Source organism: Anser anser (genome assembly GCF_964211835.1).
Source record: "Anser anser genome assembly, chromosome: 6".
NCBI classification, from domain to species: domain Eukaryota; kingdom Metazoa; phylum Chordata; class Aves; order Anseriformes; family Anatidae; genus Anser; species Anser anser.
The window spans coordinates 20,420,639-20,437,836 of record NC_139726.1 but is presented as its reverse complement, the minus strand read 5'-3'; the positions used below and the strand labels follow the sequence as shown (position 1 = coordinate 20,437,836).

The 17,198-nt window shown below is 40.7% G+C and overlaps 1 protein-coding gene across 6 annotated transcripts in view; it reads right to left on the bottom strand.

Annotated features, from left to right (window-relative positions):
* Positions 1 to 17,198, bottom strand: part of CERS6 (ceramide synthase 6) — a 124,190-nt gene that overhangs the window by 30,224 nt on the left and 76,768 nt on the right. For all 6 annotated transcript variants that reach the window (XM_083842409.1, XM_083842407.1, XM_083842408.1 and 3 more), the window contains 2 exons: positions 8,387 to 8,437; positions 6,225 to 6,317 (listed from right to left, as the gene is read on the bottom strand). In XM_083842409.1, the coding sequence (XP_083698535.1) occupies positions 6,225 to 6,317; positions 8,387 to 8,437 (144 nt within the window). The remainder of the gene's footprint in view (positions 1 to 6,224; positions 6,318 to 8,386; positions 8,438 to 17,198) is intronic.

Below are 17,198 nucleotides of genomic sequence, written 5' to 3'. Positions count from 1 at the left end.
ATGTTACAGAAAGATCCTGCTACTTAATACATATATTTCACTTAGACTGAATAAAGTGGTCATTGCATGTTAACAAAAGGCAAAAAGATTATTGAAAGCTAGGAAATTCCTACACTTCTCAGTTCATAGTAATTTAACCAAATGAACCTTTTATGACTGAAGTTACATTGAAAAGCCTCATGTACTTAAAAATAAATTACACCGTATTTCTTATACACCAATCAACATGCAGCCTGCAAAATAATGCATCATTCACAAGAGTTCAAATAGCTACAGAGATACAAGAAACATATTTCCACCATGGTAAGAGCTGTTGACAGTCACCTGCCAAGCACAACTGAGCAGTTTCACAGCTGAGAATCCCAGTTCCAGTTTTTCACTTGTATGTTTTTACGGAAGCTGCTTTGTCTTCACACAGTATCGGTGTCAGAAAAGTCTTTAAATTAGCTGGTGCAGCTCCTCCTACTCGGATCTAAGCTACTGCCTTCCAAATGATGCAGATTCACTGGTCTTAAAACCAGTAACTCACAGAGTTATTTGGTCAGAAAGTAACTGTTACTATTGAAAAAAAGTGGGAACAGTAAAACTCTTGGACCATAAAATTCCCAGACACATGCTGAGGAGCAGGCAAAGCAGAGGAAAGGACCAGTCTGCCTGGCCTAAGCTCCCAGGCTGATTACTGGGAGAACAGAACCTAAAGGGATGAGATTCTTCTCTGTAAGGCACCAAATCAGTTTAAAAAAGAAAAAAGAAAACAAACAAACAAAAAACAGCTGTGAGAATGTAGTATCAAAACCCTAAAGAAAAGGTCACCAGACATCATTTGACTGGGGAGTTCCTCCAAGCATCAGGTGCCCACCTAGCAGAGCAGCTCTCAGCAGTGGCCCTCATGCAGGGCTGTCTGAGGGAACAGATCCAGGAAGCCATGAGAAACAGCTCCTCCAGGCAAGCTCTTTTTCACCAAGCATTTCAGGAGGCAGCGTTTGGCTTTGTGGCAGCTGTTGTGTGCCAGTCCTGCTGAGCTGTCTCCAGCTGAGTGGCTCAAAGCAGAGAAGCTGAAGCTGCGATGTGCAGCCTTTAGAGAGGCAGAACCTGGCTTGGAAAGGGAGGAAAGGTCTGAGGCTCTGCAGGGAAAGTGCTGGTGAGCTCCCACTAACACAGGGACAGCTGTAGCTACAGCTGCCCACTGCTCTCTCTCTCCAGTGCTGGGAAGAGTAACTAGCAGCATGCTGCCTCTCCCTGGGAATGGAGCAGGCACCTCTGTGTTAAGGGAATGCTGTGCCACTTGTACTTCCAGTACCAGCACTCACCTGCGCTGCATTGCACACCTGGAAGCTGTGCAAAAAACCTGCAGCTGGAGCCGACCCACTACCCTTGTAGGGAAAGGACCTCCTCCCAGGAGTTGAGTAGCTATCAAGTGCTACAAAGCTCCTCTTTTCTACAACTACTCATCAATGGGCACTGCCAGTATTTCCAACACAAAGATGAAAAAACAAACAAACCCACAACCAGACTAAAAGCATAAAATTGTATCCTAGTTTGATATACATCCAACATTTCTCAGCCAGATTATTTGGTCTCCAGCAGTCTGAAGCATAATCATATACATTCACCAGGCATCTCAAGCCATTGCTTTAAATCCATTTTCTTAAAGCAGAATGAATAAAAGGAAAAATATAGGCTGTTTTTCTCTTTTTGAGGGTCTTAAGGGGGAGTGGGGACATGATATCTTAGTCATTTCAGTAACCAGAAATCCCCACGTAGGGATCACTTGACCTTGCCATAATCAGAACAAGAAAGCACCTACCCTTTTCCCCAGGAGTAGAAGTAAGGTGTTAGCATTCCCATATGGCCATACTGCAGCCTAGCACTTTACCTGCTTCAGCTGCAAATGCTATGGCACTGTTCTTTATTTTCCTGCTAATTGCAATTACATTTGCACGTTAGCAGTCCAAATGAGCAAGGAAGCCAAGCAGAAATTCTCCTCTGTTTTTATAGATGCCACATTCATGTTATGCAAACACTACATTTCTAGTCCCTCTTGGGAACTCTTCAAGGCTTTCCTGACAATATGGATTATTTCTAAGCAGACCTAATGCTCTTGGGCAGCAGTCTTCTGCACTTCTGCATGAGACTACTTACAGAAACACTGTCCAGGGAACTCCTTCCCTGATAATGTTTCTTAAAAGAGACAGCTGTCTGACCCTGCCAGCTCTGAAACAGAGGTGCTGGACTGACCTACTGAAAACTGTTAGAAGAAAGTGGCAGTGTGACACTAATAAGAATACTCTTGTTGCTCTGGTCTGTCCTTTCCCATTTGTGCCATTTCTTCATGTCAGTAATTATTACTATACTTGGAGATGCTATGTGTTAGATTTTAATTACACATAAAGGTAATGAATACAGAGAAACTGATGTTGCAAGTCTCCATAATGTCAAGAGGTACTCGTGTTCCCAGCTCACTCAAGCACTTTCATCCATACACAGTAGATGAGTAGCTGTACAAGAATGGTTTCTTTTTTCCTTTTAAAATATATTTTGAACTGCATGCATGTTTGCACAAGATGCCTTTATTTACAGCACAATTATAGCCTCCAGCTGTAACTTCTTAAAGATGGCATGTGCCTGTACATGTCATGAAAATATGTGGCTAATGGGAGAAAGACCCTGCTCCTGACACCATCAGTGGAAAGAATACAGTGCAGACAATGGAAATCCCCATGGGTCTCAAGTTTGACACAAACCCTCCAGAAACAAGGTTTCTATTACTCAGGTTAGCTTAACATGTCACAATGACTATGGCACATAAAGGCCACTAAAGGGCAAAACATTGTTGGTCAAGCCAGCTCTTGGAAATGGGCTATGTCAACAAAGAAAGAGAATATGATCAGCTAAAGGTTTTAACCATTACAATTCTTGTGAAGTCTGCAAAATGTACACAGTCTACATTTCTTTCCTCTGAAACAAATAAATCAGCCCTGACTCCTATTTTTTTTTTTTAACTGAGTCTGAAGAAAGATCTAGGATCCAGAAAAATATAGCATATGTTTTCTAGAACCAAAACGGAATATTCAAGAAAATTAGCAGCTACAGATTATTTTACTTTGGGGGATGAGTGCAGAGTCATTTTTTTAAAAAAGTAAAACACAGAAGCTCTAGGAATTGCCAAATGTTTGGAACTAAAAGGTGTGAATGAACAAAAAGGTCTAGATCTTCTATTAACCTGTTAAAACACTGACTGAGGTAGAAGTTTTATAAATTCCCTTAAATACACTGTTCAAATGTATTTGTAGCAAGCAATACTTCAGGTATTCAGAAAGCATGTTAAATAAGCCTCACTGCTTTTAAAACTTATCAGGGGCTTGCGAGAGTAAAACAGTTCACCAATCCAATTATCTTTCTCTGTGTTTTACAGAAAGGAGTATGGGAAGCTGGAGAGAGAAGATATAATAATAATAAATAATAATAAAAAAAGAAAGATACTAGATTGTGATTTTTGAAAATGGATGGAAACTCTTAACGGTAGAACATCATTACAGCAACAGAGTAGATGTTTATGAAGCAAATAACACTCCATTATGAAACTGTAAAAGTTAATCTACTCAGTTCACTGCTTTAACTTAATGCCAATAGCAGGTATGGGCAAAAGTCTTAAAATTTTGCTCATATCTCTTCAGCCAGACAGAGATAATCTGGTGGAATTTATAAAATCTGAATAAAGATAAATAAATGAATAAAGATAAACCAATTGGAAGTCATTTTAAAGTCATGAATTTGTTGTTAGGGAAGAATAAAAGACTTTGAAAACAAGAAGTAGCACTTCTCTTGAGCTGCACAAAGTAAAAGACCAGTGCTGGAGTTACGGCAGTGCTGATCACTAGCACTTTCTGAGAAGACCTATAGCACCTTGCCTTGAGAAAGCCAGCTGCATAAAAGCAGTTGGCTGAATTCCCGCAGTGCACAAGGCTGCCAGGGCACTTTTGATCCTCCCAGACTACAAGACAGTCCCTGTTGAATTTAAAAGTATCTAAAATGATAACCACAACTTAGATAAAAGTATTCCTCTCACAGTAACAAGAAAATATCAACAGGTTTCTAGGGCTGAGAACTGTTAATCTGCTCTGCATAAACTGTCATGAAGTATTGCCATAATGTCTGATAATAGCTGGCAAATATCCTGCTTCTTCCAGCTCTCTATCTCATATCGTATACTGAGTACGTTAAGAAGTTTCCACACTTTTCAAACTAAAACTAAACCTGCTCTTTAAAAGAGAACTATGATGGTGCTGCAAGAGCTGGTGTCTCTGTCAAGCTCATACCTCCTGCAGGCTATGAAGCGTTAACTCAGTTGGCACCTTTACTTGCTGGCCTAGTGAAGTGAGGGTCTCGCAACACGTAGAGTAGCTTAGGAACATGGCCTTCAGGGCCAATCTGTTGTGACATTTCAGGTCTCAAAATCTTCCAAGTGCATCAGTCTTGGGCCAATATTACGCTTCTTGCCCTTGCCTTATTTGACAGGTTGAGAACTTGTAACACTTTTAGCTTTTCCTTGTTGGTATACATACCCATGTATTTGGGGCTCCTGAGTGTCTGATGTGAGAGATCTGGGCGTTGAGGCTCATCTCATGTTTTCCTAGCACCATCTGTATTCCCACTAGCCTGATACATTGTCTGTCTGATATCCTTCTACATCCTGAGCTGTCTTGTCAGAGAGGACATTCTGGCGTTGTGCTGTGTTCCGGCTGACGGCTGCCATTGCCCAGGAGTGTGTGCTACTACTGTTTGTCAACTACTGTAAGCTGCCAGCATTAACATTTTTCAACTCATGGGTTTCCTTGACAGTTTGCATTTTTGCCCCTGGACACAGCAGTTTTACTGTCTGACACCAGCACATGGCCACATTTCTCCAGTCTGACCTTCCTAGTTATCAATTTTGTTTAAAATACGAAAAGAACTGCCTCCACAGTGCAAACTGGTTGGTGATCTCATATTCTATTTACATATATGGCATCTCAATCCACTGTCTCCTGCAGGGTGCTTATAATGAAAGGCTTTTGACTTGCTATCACTGCACTACAGATACTGTGCTCCCGCTCTGTGGGACACTTCATACTCAGACACCGCAGATGTATGGGATGCTGCTTTGACTTGGTGCTCTGGGGTCAAGCGCTGCAAATCTGTGACAGGAGTGTTATTTAGCTGTTAGCAATCCACTTCCCCACCTCCATCTCCCCTTCTATTTCCACAGTAGGCTGCTGAGAAACCTTCTCAGTAGTCATATGTATTTGTGTGTATAAATATATATATATATAAAAGTCATTTATATATAACAGAGAGACAGACTTGCAAAAGATTGTTTGCACCTATATATGGACAGGATCAGGCTTTATCTCTGTGCTCAGCTCACCAATGGGAACAAACTCTCCAAGTCACAAGGGAAATAGCTATTGCATTTTCCCAGGAGACTTATCAAAGAAGAAAGGTGTTACTGACTGTCACAATGGACCTTTTCAGAATTGTACTTCACTATACCTAGGTGCTGCTCAGGTCAGGAATCAATTAAATATTATTTAAAGATGTAATGTTGCAAATGCAATGCTGTTCAATTTTCCTCCCCCTGAAGAACAAAGAACAAAAATACAGCCAATGGCTCAGAGCAGAGAGCTGAATATGAATGCAGGGGGATTGATTAGACACAGCACATTTCTGCAGTGATAACTTCAACAATTCTGTAGCATTGCTGCAGAGGTTTGGTTGATAACCAAAGGTTACGTGTAGCATCCGTGTTTAATATTAAATGTATCCCTTTTTTTTCCCTGCCTGCGTAGAATAAATTCAAAGCCTTCATAGACCTTACCAAAAAGATGTTATGAATTTATGAGGTAGCCTTGCTCCATCATTGATATATCATCATTTAACTCTTAGTAGAAATAATACATCTATGTGATCAATTTCATTCAAGTCACTGTTTAAGAGCAGGAGATCTTTTCGGCTGATGCCGTTTCCCTTTGAATATTTGGTTACACCAGGCTCTTTTTCCCATATGCAGAAAAAAAAACCTACACATCATAGTAACAAGGAACAGAATGAAACAGGCACTTCCAACACCAGTTTCTCAGTGACAACTATCTGCAAGTTCCACTGCACAGGTAATACAGATATTCTTCAGGTCAAGAAAGATATGTGTTTAAAGCCTTCAGTGTTTTTAGTCTTGCTGTTCTTACCTTTCTTTTGATGTCAATGAATTGAGAAAACATTAAGGACCAGTAGAATGACAATTCAACAATGTAGTAAAAATGAAGGTCGGGCATCAGCGGCTGCAAGATGGAGATGAGAAAAGGTTAACAGAGGGTCTAACTGATATTACAGGTATCTGAGGTCTATAGGGCAGATGTGCAATCATCAAGGGATTACTCAATTATACATAAGCATCCTATGCAAGAAAAATGATGATGGTTGCCTCTTTTGAACTTTGATGGTTCTGGAAAAAAAAAAAAGCTTCCCAATCTACCCTCTTGACAAACCTTTACAGTATTGTAATACCAAAAAATTATGATATCCAAAAGGAACCTAGAACAAACTAAATTCTGCCCACTCATACCTCTGTTTTGAAAGATTACTTGAAACATCTTGCTGTACATCATTAATGTGTGTGTAAAGCACAGCAAAAGAAACAATACTACAGCGGATTAGAGAAATATGATACCAGCATATAACATCATCTGCACGTGTTAAAAATGTGAGTTTTAAACAGGTTTAACTCTTTCTGGTATTAAAGCCTCCCTTTAAAGATTGTAACCATTTTCTAGGAACATGTTAACATTTGTGAAGAAGAAAATAAATAAATTTAGCCAGGCATCTTGCTTGATAAACATCACTAAATACACATTTAAAAGCAAAAGAAGTAAAAACAACAAGAAAGAAATTTTTCACAACCGAAACCAACCTGGGGTAACTTCAAAGGAGGTAGCTGGTGGCATGCATAGGGTGTTTAGCCCTCAGCCTAGGAGACAGTCCTAGGAGCTACTCTAATTTCCTCATGATTTTCTGCTAGTCATATCTTCCACCACAGTGACAGAGAGGGGCCCTAGCACAGGAGAAGCTTCTGAGGACACCTCTCAAGGGATTAGAGGAACCATCTCTAGAACAGTCTTCACTGGCCCAACCAAACACCCAAGCAGGGCAAGAGTCATTTCAGTCAGCAAGAGGCATTTCAGTTGCCTCTTTTATTCCCACTCCCTTTTGTAGACTGATTCTTTTTAGCTGAAAAACAGTCTTTAGGTGCCCACTGAATGTTGCCTATGGGTTATTTAAATATAGACATATGCTTATACTTTATGAAAATGTATACGCTCAAAATCAGTCTTTTAAAGCTATTGCCTGGGCCAATACGATCCTTTTCTGATTTAGTGATACAGTCAGTAAGCTTTTAATTAGGTGTAATAAAAAAGGGACAAGAACATGAGCTAGCAATGGTAGTAACGAGCTGCAACTATTAAATTCATTATTGCAAGACAACTCACCAGGGAAAATCTCTAGTAAAACAATTAAGATAGTCAGCTGCTTTACTAACAATAACTTTAGAACTTCTATACCCATATACAATGACAACAGGGGGAAGTGTGGCTTTCCCTCCATGAAAAGATCAACAGTGTGTGTTTAACTTAGTCAAAATACTAGGTTTCAGTTCCCTATAGACTTAATTCAATAGGGCTGTTCTGCACTTATGGATAGGTTGTTGCCCAAATGATTGACTGTATCTATTGCAAGTCCAGCTGTATTTCTGCAATGTTGTGCTGAATAAATTACAAAGGGACTGTAACAAACAAGAGATTAGAAGTTTTACCTAGTTAAGAAAAATAAGAGTCAAACTGAAAAACCAGTACATAATCCTGATCAGCACTCAGTAGATTTTGTCTCTGCAACAATGATTTTAATAATGTTTTTTATTACATAATTTCTGTTGGACCCTGTCAACTTGTAGCATGATTTTAGATATAGCAGGTATAATTACCACCCTCTAAGAATTGTAACTCACTTTCTGAATGACTTTTCTCAATCTGCTGAATCTCTGGCTTTGCTAAAACTTTCAGCATCCTCAAAACTTTGTAAAAAAATGGCCATTCCTCCACTGTGGCAGATGTCTGCTTTCACAGTTAGATTTCCCAGATCTGTTTTCAGATCATGTGCTTCATATCAAAACAGGTGTGATAGTTATATTCATATTTCCCATCTTGAACACAAACAAGACAGGGAGCATCTAACAATGTTCTGAAACACCACGTGGCCTGTTCATGCTAACATATTGACATAAAGCTGCACCATAGTACAAACAGAGCACTGCAGAGATGCCATTTCTGATTTTAGGCAGCACTGTAACTTTTACCTGATATGGGTACCCATTCCAGCACTGTCTGGTATTCCAAAGCCATGGTGTCTGAAAGAGAAAGAAAAAAATAAACATTCTGTACATAACATTCTGGACAAAATAAAAAACCGGGAGACATGCAGCTCAGTTACATGTCCTGTTTTTTTTTTTTCCTGCTTCCAAAAGACTTACATGATTATTTCCTTTTCAATGCCACAAAAGATAGCAGAGCCTTTTAAATCTGTTCCTGTAAGCAGTTTTTTCTTTCAGAGTTCTTTAGTTTTATCTTCATTTTCTGTGCAACTGAATAGGCTCAACATATGGGCAAACTCTTCTACCCAACATCTTCAACTGTTAAATATGTCCACAATGGGCAATAAGAGAATGGCCAAACCAGCAGTAACCAAGCAGCCACACTTCCCTTTTTAGGCACGAGCAGGAGCAACTCCTTTTCGCTATGCATGTCTTGCAAAGCACAGCTGCATCTCAGGCTCTGCAGGCATCTGCACTGAGAAACACACATCTACAGCACAAGTACCCACCCACTGGGTATCTCAGAAACATGAAAGAAAGCTGTGGATTCAAGATATTTGTGCAACTCCTTTACATAACCTTAGCTTCCCTACATGCATGTATAAAGGTGGCAGAACATTGTTAGAAGGTTCCCTGGATTAAGACACGCATACCCTTACAGCACTACGTGCTTCCACTAAAATCATTTTCTCAAATGAGTCCCTTGTGTGGAAGAAAGCATTTTCTTGTTTTCACCATCAGGTGGAGCAGTCCAGCTCAGGCAAAGCCTAACAACACACACATGTAAAACACAGTATGTGAGGAGCATCAAACCAAATAAAACGAACACTAAGCAGGCTGTTGTTCTGGGGCCTAAAGTCCCAAGCTGAGAATCACGCTAGTACAGTCTTTATAAATAGGAAGCATTTGTGCCATATTAAAAGATAGTACAAATGGCAGTCAGAGTTATAGCCCAATTCCCAACTGATATTTCGGTTCTAATTATGATTTGTCTTACACAATGTCCAAAGGGCCTTTGTGGGTTAACAGTGATGTAAGATGACTATTAAAGGCTCTTCCTAGTTTTTTGAATGCATCCTTCACTTAATAAAACAAAATAAAACTTACACACCTACACCCCTGTTGCTCCTCAAATGTAAAGGGATACTTGTTACAATAACCTGAGCAACATTTACAAGTAACAGACCTCCTAGAGTTTCTGATGTGCCTCTCACAAGGAGGCTGTAAGAATAGTAAAAGTCCACTGAAATCTCTCCATCTCTCTGCTTGGAACAGCAACCAATTCATTGGTTCAAACATCTCCATGGTAGTTACTGTGGTGAGTTCCTTTCATTTCCCACAACAAAAAAGGTCTTTGGAAACAGACACAGCCTCTCTATAATTGTTTCTAATATACAGAATTTTTGTCTGACAGCTGCCTAAATTAGAGCCATCCAAATATTGTAGGATAATTCATAGTTTTAGCCAGGTTTGAAAAGCTGTAACTGTCTTTCATATCAGATTCAGCTAGAGCTAAGAGATGCTTCCTACCCAATTATTTTGCTATCTAAATTACAGGTGCTAGCAAAAAATGCACATTTTTCTCTGTCAAATATTATGATGTATTAAGGCTTCTTATGAGAGATGTGTGCTATAGGAGCTGCAGATACAAGAGATCTACATTCAGTTAAAACACTGAATACTAAATAAAATAAGCCTCACTGGAAGAACCCGGAAAGACTTTACCGCAAAGCCAGAAAGGATACCACAAATTGAGAAACAATGCACTCCATGCATTATTATTAAGTCTCAGAGACCAATACAGTGCAGAAAATCTGCTGCTTCTGAGCCACAGAAGGCTCAGCCAGCCACGCTGCCACCTCCAGCAAAATGCTTCCAAGTTGCTGTTTGGAAACCTAAGGGATGCTAGGAGGGCAAGAGGCAGGCAGCGAAGGCTAAGACTGTGGGGCATCTACACCACTTTCCCACCCCTCTTCCCTTCCCTGTCTCCCCTCCGTTTGACTTGCCTCAGCTTCTCAGAGTCGACCCTAACTGCTGTAGTAGCACTGGACTTTGGTTGCAGTTGCCCTGGAGTGAAGAGGTAAAGAAAGAGCACTTGGTTTAAGCACAACCTCCCCATCCCACCTCCACAATCAATGCAGCCCTAGACTGAAGCTCACTTCTCCATGAAGACGTGGTTCCAGCTGGAACAGCGAGGTGCCTCCCTTAGCGACCCCCACAGCTGAGGGATACTCTGGGCAGGCTGCGGCTGGAAGGAGAGAATCCTGAACTGCAGTGGAACACCTAGACATGGGCAAACTATCAAGAAAGGAGTTAATGCAGGCACGCTCGGGGCTCAGCTGAGCCCTGTGTGTGCTCATACGACAAACCCATGAACCTCCTTGCACCAGACAAGTTCACTGCTGGGCAGAGCCCAGCTCTTCCTGGGAAGTCCCACAACAGACTGGGAGAAAAGGTCACTGGCTTGGCTCTGCAACAGACCCTTTCTTGATGAACAAAAGAAGCATGCTACTGTTTCCACTACCTACTGAATACCCAAATATTGAGAACAAGAAGTAAAATGGAAGTGTAACGCCTGGGGAGGAGGTGAAATGCAAGGAACCTGATAACAAAAAGGCATCCTGAAGCTGGAAACAATACTAAAAACTTCAGTACCAATAATGTCAGGCACAAAGCACCAGCCCCACAGTGCTGAAATCCTCCCTTACATAACAAAGGAGTTCAGATGGAGACGTAAGCTTTACCACACTTCAGTAAAGTATCTGATCAGTGCAGTATCAATGACAGTGAAGGATGACAAACAGCTGTTGAATCTGCCGTCATTCACAGCATCAAGGAAAAAAACTCCTTTCTTTTACTTTCCTTATAGAAATATCTGTCAAAAGCTCCATCAAACCTCTCTCTAACACTGTGATTAAAGAGAGCAATTGTAAAGAACCCTTTCAGAAAAAAACAAAACTCTCTCGAGACAATGGAATGACTGAGGATTTGGAAAAAAATGAACAAATGATCTCAGATGCCTGCATGCTAGGCAGAAGCCTCGGGTTGCCTTGCATGCCCTGGCCTATTCACTTATCTTTAGAGAAAGCTTCTCGTCGGGTCCTGGCTCTCACATGCCCCCAAGTCTGTGTGTCTTGCTCAAAGTGCTGCTAGCATCTTGTATGTGATGGGTCAGTTTTGATAGTAAATGGGAAAAAAAAGGAGCATAATAAACCCCCTTCCATTTGTGATCTGCTCCTTAGACAGCTGATTTGGCTGAAAGGTATTTCTGTGTGTGTGTTATCAGAGAGACAATAAATGTACCTGATGAAGTATTTTCAAATAACAAGCTAGATTCTAGTTCATCACACAGTAATAAAAATGACCACAAAAATGCCTCCCTCGTCCACATGTGCCCAGCAGAACCCACCAAGTACAGAAAACACGCAAAGGCCAGGGGCTGGATTCTCTAGCAGAGGGAAAGGAGCCCTACGTGTCTTCAGCCTGTACTTCCCCACACCATTGGCAAGCCAGCCATCGGGGGTGGGGGGGTGTGGGGGGGTGGTGGTATCAGGCATGTCAAGGGTGAAAGTGAAATGCACGTGCCTTTTACACAAGCAGCTTGTATTTTTAAACATAAATATAACTATCTGGAGGTCACACTTTTTTTTTTTTTAAGAACGACTGCTTTTGTGCAGCTAAAGTTCATCTCATTGCAAGTTGCTCTGTCACTCAGTGAGCTACCTGTACTTGTACCGAGCACGATTAGAAACCCAAAACCACAGGTTGTACCACGTGTACTGGTGTTGCTTTGCGCAAGAATTCATGCTCACCCGTGGAAGTATGAGCTTATAGATAAATAAAAGATGTGCAAAAAATGATTAGTGTTGCTGGCATTCATTTTTCTTCTTGCAGTCCATAAACTTGAAACGAGGAACTTGGTGAGGAAACACTTCCAGAGGCACATCCTTAAGCCCGGTGACAGCAACCCCCAGCTCTCTACAGAGCAGCTTCTGCCCTCGCAGTCTGAGCATTAGACAGCTGTTATGCACCTGATTTACCCCTGGCCATATGGGCACGCTGTAACACCCAAAGGAGTTCTCCCTAAATTCCCAGATAAGTAAGAAAAATCTTCTGGCTTTTCCAGCAGATGAATAAACACAGTGGGCCAGCTGTTTTTATGAGAATACAGCATGCAAAAATCCAGGAAAATCTCCACAGAATCCCCACATTTCTCGAAAGCCTATTCATACCCAAAACCGCATTTGAAACAAAAACGAGACATTCTCTGAACAAGAATTTAAGTCACTTTTGAAACCTGGGTTACTTTTGAAACCTTATAGGTTAATTGAAAATTGGCCCTATAAAAACAAAACCACCAGAAATCCTGAACATCCACCGCACATGTTACTCTACATTCTCAAAAGGCCAAGATTTTATCTGGCTTGGTTAATATATCTGGATGCAGCTTTACATAATTTTTTACATAATTTTAACTCTGACTGTTATAAGCATTATAAAGTGCAACAGAAAATAGTGCTTTTAGCATCAATTAAAGTCAAGGGAACAAATATGTTTGGCAAATTTCTACGCACCTCACTAGTTTTTGGCTGATAGATATCTTATGGCACTTGTACCTCTACTTTCATCAAGTTAGAGCAGGTTCTTGTTCTTCATGGAAACAAGTAGTACAGCTGAGGCCAGAACATTTCCTCTTGGTCAGCATTTGTTAACTGAGCCCTGAAAATGCTGTGCTAGTTTGTTCTTAACCCTAGACCTAAAGGTTTGTCATCTCATACACGCATGTCCTTTCCTCTGTTCCTCAAGAGCAGCTGTGTGCTCTCACTGCAGGCAGAACACTATCTCCTGCTCAAGGGGATGGACACCCCACCATAGTCCAAGCTTTACAGCTTATCTGTGTGGGAGTGCAATTGTAACAGCAGGGAAGGAGGAGACTATAATTTTTCTGTTGACTGCAAGGCATAAAAGTATTTAAGACTTCCACCTCTTTTTTATTATCCAGGAACTGAAAATTTCATGCTTTTAGTGAACAGCACCTTCCAGAACATCAGCAGAAGAACAGTTACTCATAATTAACAGTTCCGTGTTTTGTTTTTTTTTTTATGTTTTGCATTTAATCTTCTTCGTGCTTAAATTAAATAGTATCTCACTGTTCACTTTTTTTCCAATTAAGGTTAAAAAAATCTAGCACTTTTTCCTTATTCAGTATATTAATAGGCATTCTTCCAGCACATCACTTGGTTGAATAAGTACTCACTTAGAGGGGATTTACTTGAATTGCTTTTTTTTTTTTTGTCCCCTCTCTATAACACCTGCATCCTCTTGGCATGGTAAACTGAATGGCTGTTGACATTAGAGAGAAAGCCAGGTCACCGTGGCAGCTCACAAAGCATCCTTCTGTAGTTTCCCACCCCAGAGGCACTACGGTACTTCCGCGGTGCAGAAGTGACTCCACCCTCTTATGGTCAGACCGAGAGACTTTTCACTAAGTGCATCTCTCCTACTCCAGCCTCACAGTGGTCCCTGGTTCCCTTCCCCATCTTCTTTCTTGGCCTAATGGCAATCAGTATAAGTGTGGACTACTGCAGCCTTCCTCTCTTAACAAAAATATATACCAATGAAAACACATGCTTCTGCGTGTAATGGACAAACCAATACACCGCTGGTTTTTTTAAGCTACAGAAAACTCCCAGATATTAATTGTTGTAAAACAAATCACAGCTGAACAGGCACAGGCTGTTGCAAAGGAAAAACAATAAAGGAAAATAATGAGAAGCTCTTCCTTGCTAATAAAATTTATAAACTGTGCATTGATTTATTATTACTAAAATAAGCAAAATGCATTGAGTTGTAACCCGTCCTTTAGTCATTAAGCCTATCTTTATTAGCTCTCTGAATGTACTCCAAGCACTTCTTCAACTAAAAAATAGCCAAGAAATGCTGAGAAAATACTCTGTTGTTACTTCGTCTTTAGAGAAGCAAAATGAAATTAAAATCTATGTTTAACTAGGCCCTCTGGGGTAAAACACTCACATATAGCGGCATAGCTTGGATACTCTGCTAGCCACGCAAAAAAAACAGGAGACCAGGAGAACTGGTCTGTGTTTCTGTCCACACAGGGGCTGTTAGCTGCCTTATTAAAATCAGTCATCTTAGGCATACAGTTTACACAGCTCCTGTGACTTCTGCTGGCAAGCTTAACAGTCAAAGTACTGGATAGCCAAGAGATACTCGTCTCAGAAGAATTTCTCTGGTCAAAGCTGCTCCGCTTTTTGTTCATTGCTGCACTTAGCCGCAGTTGATGGCCTACAGCAACAAAGCTGAGACCGAGACCTAGGCCCCGTGCCACTTCAGCAGACAGGATAATGACCAGGGAGTATAAGAGTTTGAGCCCTCAGTCTGTGTCAGATTTCTGGAAAGGCTGCCTTAACCAAAAAGCCATTTGATACTCTAGAGGAGATGTGACATGCACATTGCTGTGGAAAAGTTATTGATGCATCACAACTGATTTTTTCAGGGGAATGATGCAACTGAAAACCTCCAGCAGTTCTCAGCAGCATCCTTTTCAGTTTCAACCAGAAAAGTAGCTTTTATTTTGAACTCTTGGGCACATCCCTGTTTTTATTATGATCATTTGAACACCAGCAGCACATTCATGATAATCTGGATGTTGGTAAAGGGCTCCATTTTCTGAACATGTTTCTTTCCATATTATTATTATTATTTTCACAATGTGACACAAATGAAGTGACATTTCTTTTCTTCCACAAGTATCAGCATTTGCAGCAATTTTTTCTCCAGCAGAAAGAAAATTAAACTCCTCCTCATTTTCCTTGATTTTTAGAAGATTTACAAATGAATAACCAGAATGCTGTGTGTCAGCTTTTCAGTTTCTATGGCCTTCCCTAAATTTACCCAGCCTCTTAGGACTTCACACTTAAGATGTCTCAGAAATTTTCTGTGATCATTTAGAAATATTTTTTACTTCTCCTCCTCCAAAAGACACCCTACATAAGACAGAATCTGAACCGTACTAATACCATTCCTTGTTATGGTTGTTTGCTACTAGAGTATTTCTCATACTGAAGTCTCACCCATTTAAAAATCACATCAGACAGCTTTCAGCATCCAGTGGCTGCCGGGACAGGCATTTTATGCACGATGTTAGCAGCAAACAATGCCAACAGCACTGGCTGGTTTTGTTTATGGCAAGATAAACTGTGGAGTCATCAGACAAGGCTCTCTGCAAAGACAGGATTTAACCGCCCCCAAATCACTAAGTAGTGACAATGCGAAATGGAAAAATCCATGGCTAACATTTTGTATCAACTTCTGCACGCTCTTCTTCCCAGTGATTTGTGGTTTGGTTTGCTGCTCACACCAGGAATAGCATTTTCATAAATTCTTCACAGACCCAAGCAATCATTCATCATATTTCTTGGCACAGTTCACAACATAAGCGAAGACAGTATGACACATTGCCGATGAAAATCCTGAGGTGCTCTTTTCATAGATTATGACTGAGCAAACTGTCATAAGTTTCTGCAGAACTGTTACTGCTCTAGAGTTTAGTGCTTTGTGTCTGCAGAAACAAGGTGCTGGGAAAAAACACTTGTAGTGTAGAGCCCAGCCTCTCCCCTCAGCAATCTGCAGTGCCGACTTCCAAATATAATTAAAAATGATACTTCTACTAATCGGAAACTATAAAATATACAGGAGGACACATTCCAAGGCCAAGATTAACAACAGTCACTGAAAGATGCACTTGACATTTCAAATGCAAATATGTGCACAGAAGTATTTTTAGAAAAAAATATGAATTCAAATTTGGATTTATTTACATAAAATCACTTCTGGAAAGGCAGAGTAAGCTCAATGCACCACATACATCCACTTTTCCCTTTTGCAGATATGATGTATGTAGGTCCGTTGTGGCATTTATGTCTTGTGCTGATAAACACACGGTTTCAACTTTAATTGTAAAGAATGTGGAAGGGCCCTAATATCTGCCAAAGGATGGAGGTGTTGGGAGGAAAGAAGTCTGCACCATTTCTAGCAGTTGACACACAGAGTGGTGTGGGTGAAGTTTTGCATGCATTGAACAGAACCGAGGAATTCTGCAGCCAGAGAAGCTGGTAGCTGCAGCATCTCCTCCCCTTGCTCTGATCAGCAGTCCTGCTACCAAGTCTGGTCATCAAACAATTTGTGCTCGTTTGAGTACCTTCTTATTCTGACACTTCCTCTTCTGCTTGCTTGTCACAAAGAGGCTGGGCTGCCAGTGATACTCAGATAGTTTAGAGCAGCTGAAGGTCTATGGAAATGTAGAAGCTGGGCTAAAGATCCCGTTCGTTTGTGCGTAACAGGTTTCCTAGTGACACGACTCAATATATTTTGTACTTACTGCATGGTAAGGGTAGTGCATAAAAAGTAGCAGACCCATTCAGCAGAGCACTCCAGATGCCTGATAACACTTTGGGAAAGCAAAGCAGCTGTAAACCCATTAGCTTTACAGCTGCCTTGTGTTTTTTGATCATAGAGCCAGACCACACCAATTAACCTAGAATTTGCATCTAAGAGGGCATTTTTGAATTTATTTTATTAAGACAGACAACATGCAACCATGGGTCTGGAATCAGTTCAAAAAGAGCAAGTGTTGAGGTTTACACTTGGCAAACAGTAGCTCTGTAAGAGGGTGAACTGCATAGAATTATACATATAAGAGACCAATAAAAATCCCAAGAGAGAATTATTAAAACAGATAAATAGGTCAGTTCACCCCTGGTAGCTGTGCAGTGCT